The sequence below is a fragment of the Strigops habroptila genome, chromosome Z (assembly GCF_004027225.2).
Source record: "Strigops habroptila isolate Jane chromosome Z, bStrHab1.2.pri, whole genome shotgun sequence".
Taxonomy (NCBI): Eukaryota; Metazoa; Chordata; class Aves; order Psittaciformes; family Psittacidae; genus Strigops; species Strigops habroptila.
The window spans coordinates 38,557,054-38,581,199 of NC_044302.2; the positions used below are offsets into that span (position 1 = coordinate 38,557,054).

Below are 24,146 nucleotides of genomic sequence, written 5' to 3' on the forward strand. Positions count from 1 at the left end.
GCTCAATACTGAAATTTCTTAGCTGTTCCTGCACTGCTCAAAACACTTGTTCTCAGCATACAAGGACTAGACTAGGGATACTCATTTTAATGTGTTGCACTTATGCTACTTTTAGTAGAGGGTGAGCAGACAGTTCAAGTGGAAAGGGACATGCAGTTACATTCTAACACCTTTGTATCTATGCAGATCCATCTTTGCTGTGGAGACCAGTCTCTTGGGAGCTCTGAAATACCCCTATCTGGATTACTGAAGAAAGGAAATGTGGAGATTGATCAACATCCTGTGGTGATAGAAGGAGCATTTGTCCTTGTTCCACCAAATAGAGCTAAACACAAACTGCCACAGTTGCCTTTGGATATGGCTCCTACTGTTGGGGTATCTGTAATTCTGCAAAGGGAGAGCTTGAGTGCCCAGGTATAGCTTACTCATTTATTATTTGTTTAGACACTGTTGTACAGTTTCATGTTTAAAAAAAATGAATTGGTATTTAAAGTCATATTTGACAGTTAAGTATGTAAAAGAACCTGAAAGAATAAGTTGCTTTATATGAATATTCCTTTCATTGTATCATTTTTCTGTGTCAGGAAAATAATCTCAAACTATAAAAATGTAGATGGAATTTTTCAGTGTAAGCCATGATCAGTAAGAAAACTATATTACTTCATTCAGCTTGTGGTTCCTTTAAATGCTTCAACTGGACCTAATCAGCCACAGGAGAAAGTACTTTCAGCTACTAAAGGGAAAACAGAGACCCTGCAGCAGAGATCCCAGAATGCCCCATCTCAGGTTAACCACTCTTCTTCAACACAAGATGAAGCAACAGAAAGTGATGTGGAAAGTCTTAAGTTTGAAAAAGGCATGAAAGTAAAGAAAAAGGGTATGTAGTATGTAATTTTTTTTTTTTTTTTTTAATTAACTCAGTTGTCAAGTGTGGTCTTGGATCATGTACTATGCATTTGTGGTGATAAATTTCAGACAAGAATCATTTGCATAAAAAAAGTAACAGGAGGGAAATAAATGTGGTAATTTGGATATGGCAGTTGTTGAAAACACTTGGAAGAGCCGGATTGGAGATTAGGTGGTCTGTAGGTGATCAGTGGTGTGGATGGTTATCAGCATGAAAAATAACAGCAGAAATGCTTGGAATTCCCTGAATTTGAAAATGGGAAGGTTCAGTACAACACTCATGAAGAAACTGACTTGCTCAATGAGGAGATGAAATAGTTTAATGTCCACATTTAATAAGTAGAAAGGCAGGGGGGAATGTAGGATTTTTAAGATTTCTAAGGAATTTACTATGTGGATAATAAATTGTGAAAACAAGCATTAATACTGCACAGATTCTTGGACACAACCAAGCAACTGAGGTTTTTGTCTGTTTTTACAGTCCTTTTGTAGGGACTTGGTATCCCACATAGCCTTCTAAGACTTCCCTTGTTTTGTTTTTGATTTGAGGGCTGATCTGGGGAGATGTCAAAAAGGATCAGAAGAAAGAATGCTATCACGTTAGAGTAAAGCTCAGAAGAAAGAATGTTAGTTTGCTAAACGTTACTGAATGTGCGTCTTAAGAGATGGTTTATGAATAAAACCAAATTATTATTTTTCTAATGATACTTGTATTACTGTTCTTTTGAGATTGATCCTAAAGACACCGAGTTCTGTAGAGGAAAATCTGTGTCCCAGAGCATGCTCTCAGGATTTGTCTGCTAATGAAGCCAAATTTTCTTTTAATCCTGACTTACCTAAGCAAAGATTAAGTCCTTTACATGAATGTATCAAGAAAAAGTATTGTGAACCCAGCAGCTAGTTTGAATCTGCAGTTAAGAAATCCAAGATTGTGCTTTTTTATGAATAGCAATAATAATTTTATAACTCTCTGGTAAGGTGTAAACCATGTAATTTCACATTTACCTTTCAGGGCTGGTGGCTGGGTCCTGCCGAGAGGTTAACAAACAGTGTACTGAAGAGCTTCCAGTTTTCAAATCACAGAGTAGACCAAAGTCACCTCTATTGTCAGATCTACAAAATCCCAGTAATGCAAAATCTATTACATTTAGTAGGTAGAATGAAATTTTAATACAGTAGCAACTTAAATTAATTTTTGTATGTAGCCTATGTATGTTGTGTTCCCTTGTCCATGACAGCCTTCAGCTCCTATTCAGCCATTTCATTATGCCAAGCAGTTTAGTGACACTACCTGAATCATTGAAAATTTATTTTATTCCTATGTTGCGCTAACTAGCTGATATTGAAGTGTTATTGCATTTTCCTTTTTTGTATTGTTACTGTAATGCAAATAAGCAGGGAAAAAATAAAGTCAATGCTAGGAATGATGTAATTCTTTTAAAATAGCAAAAATGGAAACATTTTGAATAGTTATGAAGAAAGACTATCAGAACAACTAGCACTTAACAAAAGGCAGTTGAGTTCTCTAACACGTTTTTCTCCTCTTTCTCAGCTTTACTAATTTAAACACTTTGGGAGGATAACTTTTGCAACACTCTTTGTAAAACTTGTAGTTTGGCCTTTTACCCTGTGAAAGCAGTACCGGGTGCCAATGCAAGGACTTGAGAAGGCTGGATGCAATTGAACAGTCACTCACCATAGCTTCTACTTCCTAAATTATAAAATAGATGTCACTGAGAGTGGATTCTTGTGAAAGGACATAAGCAGATATGCTTTTCAGACCAAGCTAGAACATTTTAGTTTGTTTCAGTAGTTAAACCTCAGCTTAGGTGCCACAGTTGATGCTGCCTTACATGAGCGCTGCTAATTGACCTGATGCTCTGTCTTTTTCAGTCCTAAAGAGGTTAGTTAATTCAAAGCAAACTAAGTTAATACAAATGATTTTTTTGTAAGCCCACCTCTTCTGCTTGCCCTCAAGTTGGCTAGGAGCAATTATGTAAAATATTGAAAACCAGAAGTCTTATAGCATCCTCCTAAAGAATTTAATGTCTTGGATATTACTCTAAACTTCAGTGAGATAGACTTACATAGCTTTAAAGATTACATTAAAAATAGAAAAAAATATTATGGAATCTTTTCAGAAGATTTAAAATACATTGGGTTTTTCATGTGTTTTCTTTGAAGCAATAAGTTGCAAATAGAGCGGCTATTTTTCATAGTATTAGCTTATATTGCAAAGAATTGAAATCTTTTGGAGAAGCAACCTTACTGTACTTGCATTTAAAATGCGAGACCTAGCTTTAATATATTTTGTTATTTTGGTCAGAATAAATTATTAAAAATATGCACAAGTTCTCTTCTGTATTTTCAGCTGATAATGGTCCAGTAGGTGCATGTCAGCCTAACCCTGTGGGTGCATCCAGTTCTTCTGAGCCTGTGTCAGCACAGAAAATTCTTATTCCAGCAGCCTCTCACCATTTTTGCTTTTCAATAGACTTGCGAAGTATACGTGGTCTGGAAGTTGGTTTTCCAATAAATTGCATTTTAAGGTATGATTTATTTTAGTTGATCTTGTTAATGACAGTATCTTTATATTTCAATACAAAGCCTTCATAATCTGAATGATTGCTGGAGTATGCTGCCTGATGCCTTTCACCTTTAGGCAGCTGATTTTCAGAATTAAATTCCTTGGAATGGTCATCTGGCTCATCACTAAACTTCTGAGCATTACACCATTAAAGATAGTATGTAACACTTCACCTGCACTGTAATTTGCATTAAATCTCACTTGAATATCTGCGCTCAGACAATACAGGTCATCAATCAGTCCTTAGAGGAAAAAGAGAATTAGTTGCCTCTTTACTTTCTGGCTGCCTTTCCAGCTGGCTGAAGGAGTGATTTCAGTAGCTTTCCATAGCTCCACCAAGAACTCCTTGTAGTAGGAGACAGATCACCTGGTTTGTGTGTGACAGCGAATCTAAAGGAAGAACATTCTAATCTTAAAGTGGAGAACCACTGTAATAAATGCATTATCATTCTGAGATGTAATATTGGGGGTTTTTGATAGTCTTTGCATAGAAGCAAATCTTAGTAGGGAGAAGTAGCATCTTTGTTTCGTTCATTTGTGGGGTTACGAAAAAGACAAGCTTTTTGGGTACATGAGTCTTGTGCCTGAAGCAAAAGTAGAAAACTACCAGTGCTTGTTTGGAAAAAGTGCTTAGAGAGACTAGTTTGTTACTGATGTCAACATGAAAGAAAAGTATGGGAGCACTTTTGGAGCGTAAGCAGATGCTGGCTGGGAGGTGGATGCAAAGTTGGATGCATCCAACTTCCAGTTTTTACTTTAAAAAAAAACCAAAACTTTTAGTTTTTTGAGAACTAAAAAGGCGAAGGACCAGTTAAAAGTAAGGGTATTGAAACCAGTATCTATATGCAGGTGGGGTTTGGTTGGTTTGTTAACATTGCCAGCAAAGAGGGAAATTTTCTTTTACCAAGTCTAAGGACAAACTAAATCTTAGTTTAGATTGTTCTTAGAGTTTAAGATAAAGAGTTTGTAGATATAGGCGTGGGTTTGTAGCTTCAAAAAAAAAAAAAGTAAATTTCTACTCATGGAATATTAGTTTATTGGTGTCATCTGTGAATTCGGTGGCTCATAGCAGTTTTTACAGTTTGCCTTCTAGTTTCCATTTGGGCCCTTTTGGTGCACATGATGAAGCATATCTATAAATGGTGATTCAGTTTGGCAGTGTTGAATTTCTGGCTATGTGGATCTGCATTTGCTTTGCATCTGTTGTTCTGGCACGAGTTTGGTTCAATACAGTTTTAACTCTTTATCAGGAAATCTGTTCATGTTTGTGATTCTTGAAGCTTTGTTTGAATTGGGATGAAATGGTAGGGTTGGGTTGTAGGAGTGGAATATTTTAAAACACAACTAATACATTATTAATGGTTTTATGTATAGGCTATATTATTAAATAGTACATGGAAAACTACGTACAATGGATGGAATTTTGTCACATACCATTCAAAAAATTAATTTGTTTCAGAAGAGTGACAGCAAATAAGTTCTACTGTTTCATGCACTTCAATTTTTACAGTCAGTGATGAATATGGCAAGAAACTAAAGAAGAGAAACATCCAAACACATAAATGCTAAGAAAAGTTGCAGGGTAAAAAACCACATTTTTACAGTATATTGGGAGCATTATTCAATTCAGGTCTAAACAAGCTCTTCAAACAGTTTTGCACAAACAGTTGAAGTGTGGAATTTTGTAAGTGGCAGCATCTGATGCAGCATTTATGTTTTTAGTAACTTGGCTGGCAGCTGGCGTGATCAATTTGAGCAAAGTGAAGTTTGAGAGGTTCCTGGCCTCCTGTCTATCATAAGTAGCTTATCGTACACTAAATAGTGCCAGTAGAGTAGTTTCAGGCCACATTGTAAATCATTTTGGTAAAATGATTTTACTTTCGTTAGTGATTTAAACTGTGGGAATTAAAACCTTAATTCCTCTAATGTTACTGAAATTTTCAAATGGTTCTGAAACTGTATGTATACTCAGTTATCAATTATTGCATGTTAAACCAGTCTTAGCTGTAAATACAGTTATAGATGTGTTTAAGCAGCAATCTACACCTGAAAATAATATTCCTTTCTTATTTTTCTCTTCTCACTTTATATAATAATTGCAGAATTTTAGTAGATTAATTCACATGGTTGTGAATGTACAGGTTATTAAAGCTCTTTTTTTGTCAAAATAACAAATATAAATGAAGCTGGATCAATGCTGAAGTAAATGAAAACGGGAATATTTGAAAACCAAATTCTGTTGTTGGATGTATTTGTGTAAATTTTGCTAATTTTTGTACAAGTTGTGCTTCAGTAAAATGTCTAAACTGGTTTTCTTCTTGCAGAAGGTATAAAATAAAAATCTTAAATTATTATTTTTTTATTGTTAGGTACTCCTATCCATTTTTTGGCAGTGCAGCACCTATTATGACAAGCCCACCTGTAGAAGTTAGAAAAAATATGGAAGTCTTTCTTCCACAATCCTACTGTGCATTTGATTTTGCAACTATACCTCATCAGCTTCAAGATACATTCTTGAGGTGATAACTTGCTTTCTTTTTATCTTAATCCCACTTACTCTGTTTTGGTTTTTTTTGTTGTAAATGCATTCATGTTCAAATGTTTTACTTAGGATCATGAATTTGAGAATTTAGTAAAGAATCCAAGAGCTAATGCAAGTGAATATTTTAATAGGTTGCTCTTCCAGTTTCTCGATTACTTACATTTAAAGTCGGGGACTAAAATTCTTGCATTTATCTCTTGAGTACTTACGCAGGGATCGTTGCTTACAGAAACAAGTGCTGTAAGTTGTTAAATTAAATGTTGATAGTGTAGTTTTAACAAAGTGTTGCTTCAAATAGAATAGGTAAGGTTTTTTAATTTTTGTTTGTAACACATGATGAATATCCAATGTTCCTGAAAATACAGCAAGTACCCAGGAAACTGAGTACAGTGTTGAGGGCTGTGGTACAATTTTCGCAGTAGTCCTACCAGCTTTCGATAACTGATTAAGATGTGGAATAAAGAATCATCAAAATAGTGGTATTTTGAAAGAAGAGGTGAAGGAGATGTATTCTGAGTGGCAGTGACTAAAATATATTTATAAATGAAGATTATCTAGGTCTGTTAAGATTATTCAGCCAATCACTTTCACTGTATCATTGTCCTTTCTAATAATTGAAAAAAGGAATAATAATTTGATGAAAGTAAGTGATAGAGAAGATAAAGTCAGTCACTTTTTTCATCTGAATGAGGGACAGTAAACCCATCTTGTTTTTTGACAGTTGGACCATCATTGATTTGGTAAGTTACTTTTAGAACATAAGGTCCTTTTCCCAAGTTAATAGGAATGTTTCTTCTTTTGTGTTGATGCCTGATACTAAAAATCTCTTCTGTGTTTCAGATTACCTCTGTTGGTCGAGTTGTGGCACAAGGATAAAACATCTAAAGACTTACTTCTAGGGGTGGCGAGACTTCAGCTTTCAAATGTTTTGGCTTCTGAAAAAACCCGGTTCTTGGGTGGTAATGGCAAACAGTGCTGGCGTCAGACTTACAATGAAACAGTCAGTGTCACAGCAGCACAAGGGTATAACTATTTAAGAAACCCTACTTATTCTGTAGCAAGTTTTGAAGAATTGTTTGCTTAATGTTTCCTTGGAAAAGGGCAGACACTTCCTGTTTACCTTTTTGGACAGGTGAACAGGCTGCGGAGTACTGCAATATGAGGTGTGGGGTAGGAACAGGCATCTGAGTGATTAAAAGTTAAATTACCACAGGCATATTGTGCAACTCCAAACCACTACCACAGTCATTATAATAAACCTTTATACGATCATGATCTTCTGTAATATTTACAGATCAAAGGAAAACGGTTGGAAAAAATGTTATTGAGGCACTCTCCTGAGGAAGTTAAATACTTAACAATTACAAAAAGCTGCTGATATCCAAGAAAATATTTAAGACTACTTGTCCATAGTATGCTTTTAGATGCTACTTATGCTACTGACTTCAGTGAAAGTTAGGGGAACAGATATATTCATAGAGTAGAAGAGGTTTCCTGTTTCAGAGTTATACTCTGTGATAGTAGCAGGGGCTTGAGCCTGTGTACATCAGAAGGAGCAGTGCTATTTGTTAATATTTTATCTGAGGATGAATGTTCATTTACCTATGGGAGTGTTGTTCCTTTTTATATATATGAAGAAATGTATTGATAGTTACTTCTGTCCTGTGTCCTTATTGAAGACGTGGTGTGCTAGTAATCAGTGTCTAAAGCCTAATCTTTTTCTGTGTGATAGTGGAACTTGATTATACCTTTAGAAATAAATGTAATTGCTATTAAGACTGAGTTCAGGTTTAAACCTGTAATCCTCCAGAGAATTAAACATATTTATGCACAGGAAACTTCAGGTTACTGACACAGAGACTGATATACTGTCTCCCCCCAAATTGGTAAAAGATTGATATCTGATTTTTTTTTAACTTTTCTGTGTGAAAGCCAGCATGGCCTGATTCTGTGGAGAGTTACTTTATGATCTCATTTTACGTGAAGGGTTACGCTTTCACCAATAAGTTTGCTAAAATGAAATCTGGTTTTGCACAAAACTTAATAACCACTAGATGGCATTCTGAAAATGTGATCAGGTCTCTGCATTTTGGTGTGCTGATACATTGCTAGCTTTGCTTTTGTTGGTGTATTGTTCTTTTTATAGTGATATGTTAAACTCACTATTACTCAGATTTCTGAGGTCCACTAAGTTGAATCTTCTTTTGTTTTTTAAACAGTGACAGAAAGTTGTAAGAATTTGATGCAGTAATTTTTGTTAATTTACATGAAATAGAAATGTTTGTGGTGGGGTTTTTTTTCTTGCAGATAACTGTGTAGAGGACTGCTCTTTTGTAAGAATATTTAGTATTGCCTTTCTATATGTGCTGGAAGAGAATTTCTGTAACAACTACAGCCATGGTTAATTCCTGCAGCCTTGTTGCAAATTGCTGAATAAGTAATGCAGCAGCTTCCAGGAGTCAGGTGGTAGTGTAATTGCCTTTGCGTCATTGAGTAGTTATAACTGAAATGATAGTTTTATTTCTGACCAAGTACAGGTCTACACTACAGTGTACTTTCATGTTAGACAAGTGATAACTTCCAGTTACATGATTTGTGCATATTTGTTCTCTTAATATCATTCTGTGCAGAAAAATACCTTTGGTTACTACGTTTTGTCAGTGATTAGAGATGAGGCAGCCAGAGACAAACTGTTTACTTAAGCAGAAACTGTGACTAATTTCAAATTAGTTTAGTAAAAATACCTGTTATCTAGACATTTTTTCACTGTACAAGAGCAGGTAGTACTTAACCTATAAGTGTATTCAAAGTTGTCAGTTCTCTCTGCTGAAGCTTTCAGAAATGTGCTTTTTAATAAGTCTGAGGATGGCTAACCACACATAATATGCTAAATAACTTATTATACTGTGGATAGTAGAAAGTTACAGATAACATTTTAAGAAGCAAGACTATTCAAATTCGTTGAGTATCTTGAACAAATTCAGCTGCAATACCTGTATTCAACAAGTATATTTGTTAGAAAGACTTAAGACTACAGGTACAATTTAGGATCATTCTCCTGTTACAGGGATGTAATCAACATAATTGACATCAACATAATCAGCAATTATAGTAAGCTGTTAGTTAAATAGGTTTCCAATGACAAGGTATCTGTTGAAGTCAGAGAGCTTACTGAAGATGTGTAAATCAGTCCCTGAGATAAAACAATATGCGTGGGAGAGCATGTTTGGGCTCTCACACAGGCAAACATTTAGAGTCTCTCAGCTTACATGGAACCTTTTAGCACTTCAGCTTTTTTGGTTTGTGTGTTGTCTTATAATTCATTTTCTGTATTTTTAAGACAGTTTTTGTCTAATGCTGTTTATAGGTCAGGCAGCAGAATAGCGGACCTTTCATATGCTATCACTTTGGAAGACCACGGGCTTGTGAAAACGCAAGAAGTTCTGGTGTCAGATTCTTCTCAAGTAAATTTTACATAAATCTTTTTTTCCCTTGAATGCTTCTTTGAGAAGTTGGGTTACCAGCTAAAAATCCAATGTTACTGTATCAGTGTGTAGGTGCTGGTCAGCAACGGCATGTCCCTCACGCTCAGCCTCGTGCCCCAGAAAAACATCCAGAACCTCGAGAAACTCTTGAATACAAAGCTGCACTGGAGTTGGAAATGTGGAAGGAAATGCAAGAGGACATTTTTGAAAATCAGGTTTTTATTCTTTATTTCTTAAACTGCATGACTGCCAGAGAAGCTTTAGCAGAATTGATGAGAGGAATATTTCTTAAACTTTGCTACTGTTTCAAATAAGAACTAACTTTTGTTTGTGCAGAATGTTAAAACTTCAGATGTACACAAATACCTTCCATACTTTTAATGAAAAAGGTTAATTCTCTTCTATATCAGTGATTGAAGTAGGTACTAGGCAGTGAAATACAGAATACCCCTTTCACAATTTCCCCTTACTCCTTATGAAGTGCAGTAGATACTTAAGGTTCGAATTATTGGTGTTAAATATTAACACTGCATTTCTTTATTCTCAGTCTAAATCCATTGCTGTGTTTCTACTCCTGAAGTCACTCTAGGGGTTTTTAGAGTCACATGCTTCTTTTAAAAAGGTACTGAGAATCTAGTGTATATTTGTTAGGATATTTTTCTCGAACTTGGGCTTACTTTGCATTTTTTACTTAAAGGTAAGATATATCTTTCACAATCAAAATCATACCTTGTTACATAAGTAGGGGTACAAAACTTTTAATTCTTTTGCTTCAAGGCTTAGTACTCTTTAAGTTACACATCCAACAATTCTGATTTGGTTTTCTGGTTTTGGGGGTTTGTTTTTGTTTGGTTTTTTTGGTTTTGTTTTTTAAGCTTAAAAAAAAGGAAATGGTCCATATGCAAGTGCTTGCAGAGGAATGGAAAAAAAGAGAGAGGGAGCGAGAAGCATTAGTGAAGAAGAAGGTAAGGAAACTCATACTTGCTAAATGTCTCATTATAAATACCTCATTGCTATAAAAATTGACAAGATACTCCATAACTATAACATAGAACAAAGCATCTGCGATTACTCTTCACACCTACTAGTATGTATGCATCTGGTCAACAACAGTGTAAAAAATTACAAGTAGCCCTTAATCATACTACTTAGAAATCCTTTAAGCTAGCTTGCTTTCACTGGGGGCTTTTTAACTTTAATTGCCTTTCACTTGCATGGTCAAAAAGCACTTCTGCACCCAGCTATGCATGGAAACTGGTTTAACCTTTATTGTAGAAAGGCTCTCCATTGTGATTCTTCATTAAAAGCCATGTAAATTTCTAAACAAATTGTCAGTATTTTATACCATAGCAAGAGTAAATTTTTGCCTGCCTAAAACATTATTTATATCACAAGGAAAAAAACACCTTTTTTTTTGTTTGTTTGTTTGTTTTTGTTTTGTTCCTTTAGGTAGCAGAATATACTGTTTTGGAAGAACAACTTCAGAAAACCCTGAGAGATCTAGATAAGCGAGAACGGCAGCTTTTTAGTGCTGAATCAGAGGTAAAAGGTGTTTCATCATTTTAAACAATGCAATTGCATGACCTATTTCTGTAAGTTTTGTTGAGTTTTCATATGGACAGTTGTGACCTGTGTATAAGAACTGAAATCATAGAATAATAGAATAGACACATTCATACCAATACACATAGGAGCACTAATAATTTAAGCCAAGTTTTGTTACAACTACAACTCAGTGAACTTAAATTGGTTGCTAGAATTACAGAACTGTTAATTTTCTCTTCTTAACAGATCTCGAGTATCAGTGGAGACACTGATATAATATTATCATATCTCAATTTTGAGTTTAGTACTGTGAACATTGTACATGTGTACAAGAGTTCCTTACTTCAAACAGTATTTGCTAGATTAACCATTGAAACAGAAGGTGACAAGGAGACCTGGGAGAAGCTGACATTGCCCAGGTTTTGTTACCCAGCAGTTTGATAGAGTTGCTATTTTATGCTTCTTTCTTTATAGTGAAGGGCCAAAGAACATGTGGGAAAAACCAATAGCTACCACTGTTTCTAGATCTCACTGAACTTCCCGAAGATGTGGAAATGGAGTGCAAGTACCCCAGGGAAGCTAGTTGTAGGAAAAGAAAAAGAAGGAAAGAAGATTAAACTGTCCAGTTTTGTACTTCGTAACAAACTCACAGTTCTATTAGTAAACTGCTGTGATTTAGCAGTCCAACAAACCCTCTCTCTCCTCCTTTAGCTCAGATTAATCTTTTGATCATATCTATCCCTCCTGTGCTTGTGAACAAAGTTAAGAAAGCTCCCAGCACAGGGACTGGCTTGTTGAGCCTTTGTCCTGTTCAGTACTCAGGCTTCCTGTATCCCTCAAGATGCAGTTTTGCTGTAAAATAGTGTCTGAATTTCCTTTAACATCTGTGCAAAAAATCTGATGATTAGGTTTGGTCGAATGCATTTCAGTCTGAGTAAAAGTATTTATTTTGAGTCTCATAGCTGTTTATCTCAAAACTTACTCTAAATTTAGTGAGATTCTGACCTGAGGGTTTAGAGATAATAAAAATCAGTGGATTCCAAAAGTATCTGGACAACATGATGTAGGGTTCATTTAGCAATTACACGATTTGAAAAACGGGTTGTTTGGAGAGGTTTCTATTCAGCTAGCAGTTATCTGAGACAGTAACGTCGTTCTAGAAAGTTCAAACATGTCAGAGGACTGTTTTCCTGTTTAGCTCGGTGAGGAATTCTCTCAACATGCTCAGTTTGAAGAGTGCAGTCTTCTGACCTAAAGTCATCTTGGCTGTAGTTGTGACGTCATCACTTCTGCAATGAAAGTGTATGTTTAGCATTTTAGTTTGTAGTAAAAAGGTGGATATATAACTTGCCTTTAGCCATCCTGTGTAGAAAGTACAGTAAACATATAGATAGCTCCCTTTTACAATAGTCAAGCAAGAATATATTGTAATTTGCAGGTCATTAGTTGAACTGAAAGCTAATAAAAGAATATATAGCAAACATAGATAACAATGGAGTATCTATTGTTTAATTTCTAAAAAGGACAGCATTTTTTTGTCATTTTTTTGTCCCTGTTTTTGAGCAGTTTTAAGAAAGGCTTTTAAAAATAACGCTCATGCACCTATGGGCTAGTAAAAATATATCTCACTTTTAAGCTTCAAACGGTAAAGAAAGAGTTGCAAGCAGAGCATGAACGAAAGCTACAGGAGCTACAGGATTCTGTGCGGCGAGCTAGAGAAGAATGTGCACACCAGGTTGAGCTAGAAAGGTCAAAAATCAAACAGCTGGAAGAAGACAAGCTTCGCTTACAGCAGCAGGTAAGTACACTTAAATTTCTGCTTCAACATTTACTTCTTTAAGCATTTTTTTTAAAATAAGTGTACTAAGTTGAGCAATGGGTTTGGGGCAACTGCTTTCTGGCAACTTTGTTACAAATATTTTATGTCTATTTGGTGAGCTGTGTACTGGGATCTGTATCTGTCAGTCTTGCTCAGTTTGCAATGCAGTGGTTATATTTTTTTATTTTTTCCTAACACTATATTTTTTTATTTTTTCCTAACAGCAATTACAAGCATACATTACATGTAGAACCTCAACAGCAGTATACATTTCAGTAACTTAGTAAAGTGTTAGGAATTCACATATAGCAAAACATCTATGTAGCTTGACTTTGGAGTTTGTTTTATTCTTCCATTGCAAAAGAGTTATCCCATTGGGGTGGGGAGTGTGTGTGGATTATGTTGTTCTTATGATCTTCTGTTCTGAAAGTAGTAGTTTCATTGAACTGGGGAACTTTTAACCACATTCTTTTGTCCTGCAAGCTAGCTTTTATGCTTAACTACAAGTCATGTCTAGCTGTTTTTCTTGCCTGTTAAAGCATACTGTAAAATTTTAAAAGTCAATACTGGCTTTTCTGAGCGGTTACAATATTAGACACTAAATATGTTAAGTAAATTAAGCTGTAGTAATGCACAAATTTTTTCAAAGTACTTAGTTTATGTAAATTAATTACTTGCTTTGGTGATTTTTCATTTCTGATACATGAGAGTGATAATACCACAAATAGCTTTGACGAATTGAAGAACTATATCAGCCAAAGGCATATTTTTGTGTTAGGAAGAGTTGTGGTGGGTTTTTTGGGTTTTTTTTGGTTTTGTGGTTTTTTTTTTGGGGGGGGTGGGGTCGGTGTTGGGTTTTTGTTTTTATCACCATAAGCACAGTACAGTGAACTATTTAAATATAGCTAATACAAAAAATGCTGCTGATCTAGAAGGTGCTAGTCTTGGCTATTCTACTGAACAATCATCGAACTGAGATGTGCAGTTTCAAACTGCAGAATGCAATCCTATTCAAAGTAATAAGTGGATCACTTCTGCGTCATAGATGTGTGTTGGCAGCTACCAATGCTGTATCAGTCCAGAAAAGATAGCCAATAGTTCTTCAGGCTCAAGCGACCAAATGCCACCACCTATGAGCCATCTTCCAAATTCATTCTTCTGACTCCTGTTTGTTTTAGCTAGGTTGCAATACAATCACTTTAGATTTTCCTATTCAGAACAGACATACTGTATCAGACCAAAGATGTAGTTAGCTCAACACTCTGTTGCAGCAATGATTGAATTTAGAGGGTAAGAAAATAAGAAATGGGACAATGAGAAAATAGTTTTCATGTATCAGCAATACCATCAGGAGTTAAAGGTGTCCTCAGCCAGAGGCAGCATTTCATATGAAAGCATTCTTCATGAACTCATGCGATCCCTTTTAAAAAATATTTCTATTTTTAGCATTGCAACGTCCTGTGGCAGAGTTCTAAAATTTAAGTATGTGTTGATTATTTAAAAACTTCTTTTTGTTCATTTTAAGCTCATTGCTTAAGAATCATTTAGTGCTTGTGCTACATACTGTTCTGATGGCTTAGGTGCCTGTCATGCTGTCTCTCTTCCAAACACAAATCCCACTGTGTTTTGTCTTGCTTTGTATGAAGATCATTCCTTCCAGCTGATCATCCTGTTTGTCTTCCTCTGTGCTATTCCTGCTATTTTGAATCTCTTTCATGCTTCAATATAAGGAGATGTGTCAGTACACAGTTTTCACACTTGAATTGCGGAGTTCCCTAAGTGTCTAACTTATTTGGAGGTAAGCCACTCTGCTATGCAGGAGAAGATCCTTGAGGCATCCACCTTGAAGAACATCACTCTTACTTCCTGAATAAGGAAGTTGTGCTTTTGTGATTTGTGCAGCTCCCTAATGGAGAGGGGCCTGAGGTCTCATGAGAAATAGGATTTTTGAGTGTTTTCAGAACCAAACAAGAAATTAGACATGATTGTAGAAGCTCTAGGGAGACCCAGCATTTTTCATAGCTAAACAGATTAGTTACTGTCTTTGTGATTGGCATCATGTCTGTATGTTTGCTTTAAAAAGAAATAGGTAAAAATGGAAAGGTGGCAAACAACAGTATACTGTTGAAACTGGCTATTGTGATTATATGCGTAAAGTAACTGCAGTGGCATGCATTTTTGTATGGTTCCTTAGGAAGCATCTTTCTTTCTTACATCAATTCTATAAGAATAAGAAATGCAGAAAGTGAAACTTGGAAAGAAAAAAAGAAGTGCCCCAATAAGGAGATCCAAAGAATTAAAATATTTATGTGCTAATGGAAATAGGCTTTGAAACAGAAGTGAATTCTCTGAAACATTTTTGCTCAGTGTTCTAAGTTGTTGGATACAGTTCATGAAAATACTTTAACTTAGTTGGACATAAATACAAAGGCAGCATATGCAACCATATTCTATGATGCAATGCATCAGTTCCATCAGCTGTTTTAAGGTATTTATAGTTGAATAAGATTTAACAGAAGAAGAAGGTAAGCTGCTCTTAGGAAACATAAAATGTTTTTACCATGTTTTAATGTGGTATAGTAAAAAAAGCTGTTAAGTATTTGATTTGCTTTATTTCTTTTTAGCAAAGTAATTGTGTTTTGGTGTCATTTATCAAGTTACCCATTTTGAGACGAAAAGCAAACTGTTCTCTTTATAAAATCTTCATGAAACTGTGGAAGTACACCGTAAGGGCAGAGGTACATAGCATTAAGTCATTAGTCACTGAAGTCTTTCTACTTCAGCCTTTCTTCTAAATCATTTGGCTGTACAAAGTATTAGTTGTTTCCTCTTTCAGACATTCCTAAAAAAGCTGTGCTGGTGAAACTGAGTAAGTAATAAAACTTCATATAGTAGATAACACTGTTAGCTTTTTTTTAAAAGATGTGTGTAAATCTAAGTAGTTAGGTTTTCTGTATTTCTTCAGCAAGACATTATAGAAATGTGAACAGCCACGTTTATAAATCTTGATCTTCTGTATATGAGGACAGACTTGGTTTTTTTTCTTTCCAGTACTGAGCAAAGATCCTCTTTAAAATTCTTCCTATTCCTGTATGTATCATCAAGAAAACATTAATTGTGAATGTGTAGCTTTCAGTGTCTGTTTTACATCAGATAATTGACAACAAGATGTTTGTTTGAGGGCTAAGGAGTAACTAAATTCTGTAACCTAATACTTTGTGAATGGGTTTTTCTGCTAACTTGCATTATATCTTGATATCTTTAATGTAGCTCAATGAAGCAGAAAATAAGCATAAAATTTTGGAGAAGGAGTTCCAGCAGTACAAAGACCAGCAAAGCAGCAAACCAGAAATCAAGCTACAATCGGAAATAAATCTTCTCACTTTAGAAAAGGTATCTTGGATTTTTCTAGCCTTTAAAACTGTCACAATGGGCCATTCACTGATAAGAGATATGCAGAAAAATCTTGCATGATATGCTGATTAATTTGTCAATTTTGGTTTATTTTTTCAAACAATTTCTTCAGACTTTAAATATTCAGATACAAGTAAGGCCAACAGTGACCTTATTTCCATAGAGGAAGCAGCAGAGATAGAGGTTAAGGCAGAAGAAACCTATCCTAAATATTTGAATTGCTACTATTGTGATTTATGCTGGGGACTCTGAGTATTCTGTTTGTAAAACTAAATAAAACTGAAGATTTTCCTGTGAGGCTTAATTTAGACTGGTATTCCAATTGGTTTTTTAGTATTTCTGAAAAGATTGTGTTATCTACCAGTGGAATGGAATCACTGTCATAAGCCTTCAGCAGAGGATATTTACTTAATTAGAACCACAGGTATGGGTATTTTATGCTCAGAATTATTGTGAAGTTTGAGTCAAATTGTTGACTGAATAAGCTGCAAAAAGTTGGACCAGGCTTCTTGGCACAAAATGCGCTTAGTTATATGGCCGGTCTGCGTATTGCTGTATGCCTGAATAACTTCTAACAATGCAAGCAAATGATTCAGAATGTATTTGTCTCCATAGACTTTTTAAAATTCTTAGCGTAAATATTTTTAGATTCTACTACTTTTGTTAGCTTTAAGAAAAAAGTTAAGCTTTAAGTTCTTCACAAATTTCGTGGTGAATAATTTTATCCGATTAAAAGAAAATATCACTGCCTCAGAGTTGTTAATTAAAAATGGTTTGTTCTTCAGGTTACTCTGGTTTGTGTGCTTCATAACTGGTTTTCTTTGCCGTAATACAAGTTTTGTTTGGTTTTTTTGCACAGAATGCATTGGTTTTTTTAGCGTTGAACATTTTTTAAGGATTTATTTAGATAGTAAGATCAAAGATTCACACCAGATGCGTAGATTTTAAAGAACAATTTGAACAGGTGTCTATTTCAAAGAAAAGAATGTAGCAAGTATCTTCCATCAACTGCAGGAAAGAAAAAAAACAATTACATGCCTTTTAAAGGCAAGATTTATCCATCAATGTTTCTGCTAAATTAGTGTTTATAATCTTACCCTAAAAAAAAAAAGAGGGTTTGCTAAATTGAGAGACTTAAATTTAGAAGTTACATCAGCAGATTTAGTGCTAAAAACTAATCTTTTTCTTTTTGTATAGACAGCTATCCAATAAAAATAAGGCTATATTTTAAACAAGAAAATGTTCATGTGCCATAATATTTATGTTATATTGTATAACAGCTTTAGATGATGTTGTATGTTGCACTACATAAACACTTTTCTTAAACCAGACCCTTTGTGTATATACATCTTTCAGTGATCGTTACTGCTGTTATTGCTTCAGCTGATATGATTTTAATTGCTTTTAGGTTGAACTTGAAAGAAAGTTAGAGTCAGCTACCAAGTCAAAGCTCCACTACAAACAACAATGGACAAGGGCTTTGAAAGAACTTGCAAGGATAAAACAGGTATGCAGGTTTTCTTGTCATACGAGACAACTAAGTTAATGTGGTGTTAGAAGTGACTTGTAATTACTGTTATCTCCTGGCAGCTTTCATTTTATTAGTGTTTGTCTTTACAAAATCGAAGTTCTGAGCTACACTTTTTTACAAAAATGAGAACAGCAAAATTGATTTGAGTTTGACATTGAACTCAGGAAAGATCAAGCCTCAGACCTGCAAAGAAGGTTGGCATAGCTAAAAAGCAAGCATGTCCCAACCATTTTGGTCAGTTACAGTCCTAACTATTCTATATTTTAATTGTAAAATGAATAAAAAGTAAAGATAAGAAACAAACCTTCTAGGAACAATGGTTCAAGGTTTGCTGAATACTATAAAATGAAGTAAACTTGCAGAAAATTTAACTAGAAGTGAAACTTCTTCCTGCTTTTGGAAATTCTAATCTCATACTAATGTGGCATGCTTTTTTGCTGCTGTGTTTTAACAGAGCTTGCGAAAGTGTATACACATACGTCTTGAAATACCCAGTTCAAACCAGGGATAGCAGCTTCATCCTCACTGAATCCATGTGCCTCTGGTTTTTTTGGGTTTTTTTTTTTTTTTTTTTTTTTTGGTTTTTTTTTTTTTTGTCATTGCCTCTCTTTCATGAATTGCAGTAAACATTAGCTAAACGGTATGTGTAAGGATGGCAAGCGTTTTCCTTGGCCTTGACAAACAAATTAGTAAATCATTAATCCCAGTTGATGAACAAACCTTGACACAGACATAAAGCTTCAGAAATCAAGTTTTAGAAAAAGGTTTTTGTAACCTGTATTCACTCCTACCTTCTGCTTTAGGAAATGTTGTTTGTTTTGGTTTGGGGTTTTGGGAGGGTTGTTGTTTGTCTTGTTTTTTGGTCGGGTTTTTTTTTTTTTTTTTTGGGTTGTTTTTGGTTGGTTGGTTGGTTTTTTTTTAATTTACTTTAAAGGATTATAGTTCCTGTTTCATTCCTACTGCTATTCAGTTTTTGAATAGTAAGACTCTAAGCCTCTAAGCCCCACTCTCCTATTTGATAATTACGTTTTTTAATCTATATTTCTCTTTGAAGAGAGTGAATGTGTTGTACAATCACTGATTAAAACCTCATCTTTATTTTCTATCTTCAAGTTGGTCCTTTTTCACCTAGTCATAAAAGGAGTCATGAATTCTCATCTCCAAGTTCTGAAACATCCATGCTTGACAAGATGATAGAAGGAAAAAAATAAATCTTATGTCCTGATTAAGACTTTTCTTTTTCCTGCACCCATGAAATGCCCAGACTATGGTTTTTACTGCCGTATCCAAAAATTCCTATAGAATAAAAGGAAAAATTGTTGCTTGCCAGAGTAACACTAGTGTATATCACTATCAGGTTTTCCTTATAAATTTCATCACCACAGACCTGACAATCTGAATTTAGTAATATATGTAGATCGTTTCAGGTGACCCTTTTGCTGAAAGTCTGAACCATAAAATAAGTTGGCATGTACAGTGAATTACGCTACCTAAAACTTTTCTTCTACAGAACAAACCCTTTCAAAGTAGTTTCTTGTGGTTTTTATACGCCTGTGCTTGATCTTATGCTTAGTCTATTGATAAAGGATTTAAGTGACTTTAAAGAGCCAAATAAATTTGAAGCAGAGCTGATCAAAAACCATTTACTGTGTTTTAAGTATAAATTTGGAAATGGTTGCTTCATGAATTCTAGATTTGCTTTAGTTCAGATGATTTGTGCAATTGTACATAGTTTGACCAATTTCTTGTTTAAATTGGATTAGTACCATGTTAATTTTGCATTGCCTCTGGTGAATAGCCACAGGGCTGTAATCTGTGCCAGTAATTTGTCACACCAAAGCTCTCTAGAGAACTATACAAAACATTTGTGTAGTGAGGATTAGACGCTGAAAGCCATATCTTAGATTGTTAATAAATGTTAATGACAAAACCCAGCTGGTAAGTCTTGGAAATGAGACCTAATGCTTTGTGCCCATTGCCAAAAAAATGTTTAAACAGAGATTTCCATTCCTCAAAGGTGACCTAGTACAGTCAATTTGTGAATTAAAGAAGCATAATCTACAGGCTAAGCATTTAGTGAAATGCTCTTCTGATTTGCAACCATAAAAGTCAATGTTTCCTTAATTAAAAAGTTTCCTTTTACTTTGGAACTAGTTCTTAGCACACATCTGTGATGGTTTTATATTTTGCAGAATATGAGATATGCAGTACATGACTTAGAAAAGTATGGGACCATTAGTAGAAAATGCTCTAAACTTCTCCACATCCAGGATTTTGAATGCTAAACACGGGGCCAGTGGTAACCAGAAAAAGATCTAAAATACATGAGAACACACATACATCAAGCTTACCTGTGCTTAACAAAATGCGGAAGTTAGTTGAATTTAAACACAGTTTGTAAAGCTGAGTGAAAATAGACTTCACCCAGCTTATTTTTCTTCCCTCTCTGTTACTCATTGCAAGTCTGTATTAATTCTTCATTTATTATACTCTGTTCAGGTTTAGGAATACAAAAAATATCAACAAGTTAGCTGTGTAATCACCCAGGTAGAGTTTGTAATTTCCAGACTGTTTCAAAGTTTGCTGACTGGGAGATCTCAATACTACACAAATGAGACTTCCATATTTTTTGTGCATGTGAGCATTACTTCTGAGAGCAATGAAACCATTTACGCAACATTGCATAATATCTTTTTACAGAGATCTTAGTTGCTAAATTCAGTACCTGTCTGAGTGCAAAAAACAGTGTATCAAAACAAAAATAAAAGCTGCGAGAAATGTCATTTTCAGCAGTTGACATCTCTGCTATAATGTAGAAACTATCTGTGCTATAATGTAGACAACAAAATGTACATGCATACATTATTCACTGTTATAGGAGAAACACTGTTTTTAAGCCTTTTAATGTTTGTGCCCTAGACATCTGATAAACTAGCACTGACGCATTTGTTTAAAACAACATAGACCATATTGGCTGGCTGACTTTCACTCTGTCTTGTCCAGTGTCTTGCTTATCCACTCATTAATTAATTTGATTAATTTATAAGTAATTTAGCCAGGGATGGGATGTTAATCTTTGTTTCAAAAAAAAAAAAAATAAGGGGGGGGGGGGGGATGGGAGGAGGAGGGTGCAAAAAAAAGTTGGAGGTCCAAGTCTTGGTTAAAAACTGTGTCTTGAAACCATCCAGGCCCTCCTACTGACTTGTCAGCTCTGGGTTATTTTCAGAAAACTTTACTTGAGTCCCTTAGCTTCAATCGTAAGTTTTTCCCACAGGCTTGCATGGTATGTGTGAGTGGGAGAGTGAATAGTGGCTGCTATTTAGCCATTGTTTAGTCTAGTGTATGTATGTTTACATCTCCCTTTTGGATTTATAGGCAGCTATGGCAAAATAAAGATTGTGCTTCCTTGATTGAAGAGCCTCTTAACTAGAGCACCTGGTGGCATACAGGGATTCTTTTATGATCTAATTGTAATAGAAATTTTGATGTTTTCTTATTACTGGTTAATTTTTATTTCATGGTGATATTCCTGTAGTACCGCAGGCTGCAAAAGTTCCCACCGTGTGAGCTCCTAAAATATTACTCCACGTCTCAAGTACTACATTAGAGATGCAAACTAATGAAGAAAATTAGTAAAACATTGAAGTAAATGATAACTAGCATGTGGCTTTATTTGGATTGGATTATTTTGTTTATGGGTATATAAGAGGGTGGCAAATATCAAATTAATAAAGGAAAGGAATATTGGTGAGAAGTTTTACTGAGGGAAGAAGAAGAAAATGAGCAAAAGGAATAGTGTAACTAGAAGTGCTTAGAAAGTAGTGGAGGAGAAGGTAACTTGGTCAACTGAGAGCGTATTGCAAAAATAATTGTCAAGTAATTTGCACGTGATACCCTTGATTGGTCTATGCCTGCCTCAGTGTGGGATAGTTCCTGATGATAATTAGGTGGTAATGCAAGAGTAAAGTTTCTAGTGGGTCTTTTCTCCCTGCAAAGCTGCTTTTAGTCCAGGAGCTGATGATTCCGAGTGTTCCCTTACTTGAAATTTACGAATAGAAAATTCTAAAAGTTTAAAATTTAAAATTATGATAGTTCTTACTGCTGCTTAAAACAACCTGACTGGCTACAATAAGCAGTTGAAAATAAATCTGAAATGTTCCTCATTTGGGAAATAATATACCCTGGAAATGTAGAGTATGTTAGAAAGTCTTGACTGAGAATTCTAAGCATATGAGTATGTACATATTAACATTTGTGCACTGGGGTACACTTAAAAAATACTTTGTATTTAATTATAACTTAGTTTTTAAGTATACACAGAAAAACTTGAAGATGTTACAAGTAGGTTTAAAAACGTTGGACTTTGCTATATTAGTACTGTAAATGTGCAGAAGTTTTATTAATATTGTTTTTTCATTTTGGAGGATGGCATAGTAAATTCTGCTATATTTCAAGTACTTCTATGCAGCAGAGTTCAGTTCCTTCTCTGGTTTAAAAAAAAAAAAAAAAAAAAAGAACAAAAACCAAAAAAGTGCTTGTGGCCCAGTGGATACTTAAACTGTGATTACAAAAAATTGATTTAATATCTGACTGTACTCTGATAAGGTGGCACCAGTTTCATCACTGTGATGAATAAGAAGTCCTTCCTTCTCTCTCATTGTAACAAAACTCATTCTTTTTAATGTCTCGCAATTGTATCATAACAAAATTGTAGACAATTCATAATCAGCATTCATCACTTCTTATCAAACAACTCTCGTAAATTCTTGTCATCTTCTTGTATTGATGGATTATTAGGAAATGGGTTTCTGTTGCTCTGCTGTGAATGGTATACACAGAGCAAATTTGCTGTTATGCACCCTACAAATTGTTACAACTGACTTTTAAAGGAGTCAAAGACTAATGTTGAGAAACACACTTGAGAAGCAGAGTACAAAGTGTGTAACTGAAATTACACGCAGGATCCATCATAAATCTGCAAAATCCCTCCTCCCTTTCTTTCATGTCTTTTTGGTTTTTTCCCTCAAGTGGAACTGTCTTAAACTGAATGCTAAGGAAATCTTGCCTCAGAAAAATGTTGATTTCTATTTGTGGATTTAATATCATTGCGTTTAAATGTCACTGTTCAGGGTCATGGCATGGCACGCTACAGAAATTCGTGACCTGCACTGTTACAGGACTAAAATTAATCTTGTTTCTTCCCTCACCCCTCCCAAATAAGGAAATGCCAAATATTTGTCCTGTTTGCATCACAGTTGTGTTAGTCAATCAAGTTAAATTTCTAATCACATTTATCTGGAAGGAAGTCCTAGCTGGTGTTAAGTTGGAAACAAAATGTACTGAGAAGAGTTTTTCTCCTCTATAGAGAAAAGAAGAATTTAACACTCTACATTCAAACTTACTTCATTAAAAATCTAGGGATATTATCCTGAGCAATGAGCATACTCACTAGTGTTTGTTTGGGTTTTTAGTTCTGTTTTGGTTTGGAGTTTTTTTGTTTTGTTCTGGGTTTGGTGTTTTGGTTTTTGGTTTTATTTTTCCACATTTTTTACATAGGCATTTTACCCAGAGGAAAACATCACAAGGATTAGGAAGTGAACAAAGGGTTCTTCAGGAAAGCTTTGCTTTTCCTACATCTCTCCTTGGCTTTTGCATCATTCTGTTTCTCTTTTGTCCTTTTCTTGCTTTTATTGAACATCACTAAAGATGTTTCCTAATCAGATATTTTTGTGGTTCTGAAACTAACTAGTTCAGTGCTTGCATAAAGGACCAATGTACTAAATGAGAACCCTTCTCATAAATAGGAAAGCGTTAAGAATTTTGTGTCTTCTTCCTGGTCTGTTTGAGCTTTGGACTTCGTTCTGTTAACCTTCAGTATATGTACTTCTAATGTATAATTTTTCTTTGAGTTTAAAATGCCTTTTTTGTGATCAGATTGCCATTGTTAGCATGTGGCTAAACAGCAGAAACCTCTGGATCACTGAGTAACCTGTCTGAATCAAACAGTAACCTATCAACTTGTTGTGAAACTTGCAGTCTGACATGCTTCTTATGCTCAGCACACAGTTATGTCTTTCAACTGAAGCTGCAACTGTAGGAACACTCAAAGTCTTTTCGTAAAGATCTGAGTGATACACTACACAAACAGAAGGACTGGATTAAAAGACTTCTATTCAGTGTAGTCACAACTATTTGATCTGTGTGTATTATGTGTCTCATTATAATGTTTTACCAGTAGGCAGGGATGTCATTTTCTGCTGGCACGTTAAAGTCTTGCTGTGCAGTAAGCGCCATTCTGTTTTGCATTAGTTTTCCAG

The 24,146-nt window shown here is 35.0% G+C and overlaps 1 protein-coding gene across 4 annotated transcripts in view; it reads left to right on the plus strand.

The window, feature by feature from the left end:
* CEP120 (centrosomal protein 120) overlaps nucleotides 1-24,146 on the plus strand; it is a 45,622-nt gene that overhangs the window by 12,506 nt on the left and 8,970 nt on the right. For 2 of the 4 annotated variants that reach the window (XM_030512744.2, XM_030512747.1), the window contains 13 exons: nucleotides 187-414; nucleotides 670-877; nucleotides 1,919-2,056; nucleotides 3,278-3,455; nucleotides 5,863-6,012; nucleotides 6,876-7,058; nucleotides 9,403-9,499; nucleotides 9,586-9,735; nucleotides 10,396-10,485; nucleotides 10,970-11,062; nucleotides 12,702-12,863; nucleotides 16,155-16,277; nucleotides 17,707-17,805. In XM_030512744.2, the coding sequence (XP_030368604.1) occupies nucleotides 187-414; nucleotides 670-877; nucleotides 1,919-2,056; nucleotides 3,278-3,455; nucleotides 5,863-6,012; nucleotides 6,876-7,058; nucleotides 9,403-9,499; nucleotides 9,586-9,735; nucleotides 10,396-10,485; nucleotides 10,970-11,062; nucleotides 12,702-12,863; nucleotides 16,155-16,277; nucleotides 17,707-17,805 (1,899 nt within the window). The remainder of the gene's footprint in view (nucleotides 1-186; nucleotides 415-669; nucleotides 878-1,918; nucleotides 2,057-3,277; nucleotides 3,456-5,862; nucleotides 6,013-6,875; nucleotides 7,059-9,402; nucleotides 9,500-9,585; nucleotides 9,736-10,395; nucleotides 10,486-10,969; nucleotides 11,063-12,701; nucleotides 12,864-16,154; nucleotides 16,278-17,706; nucleotides 17,806-24,146) is intronic. The other 2 variants (XM_030512745.2, XM_030512746.2) reach the window with 2 other exon arrangements.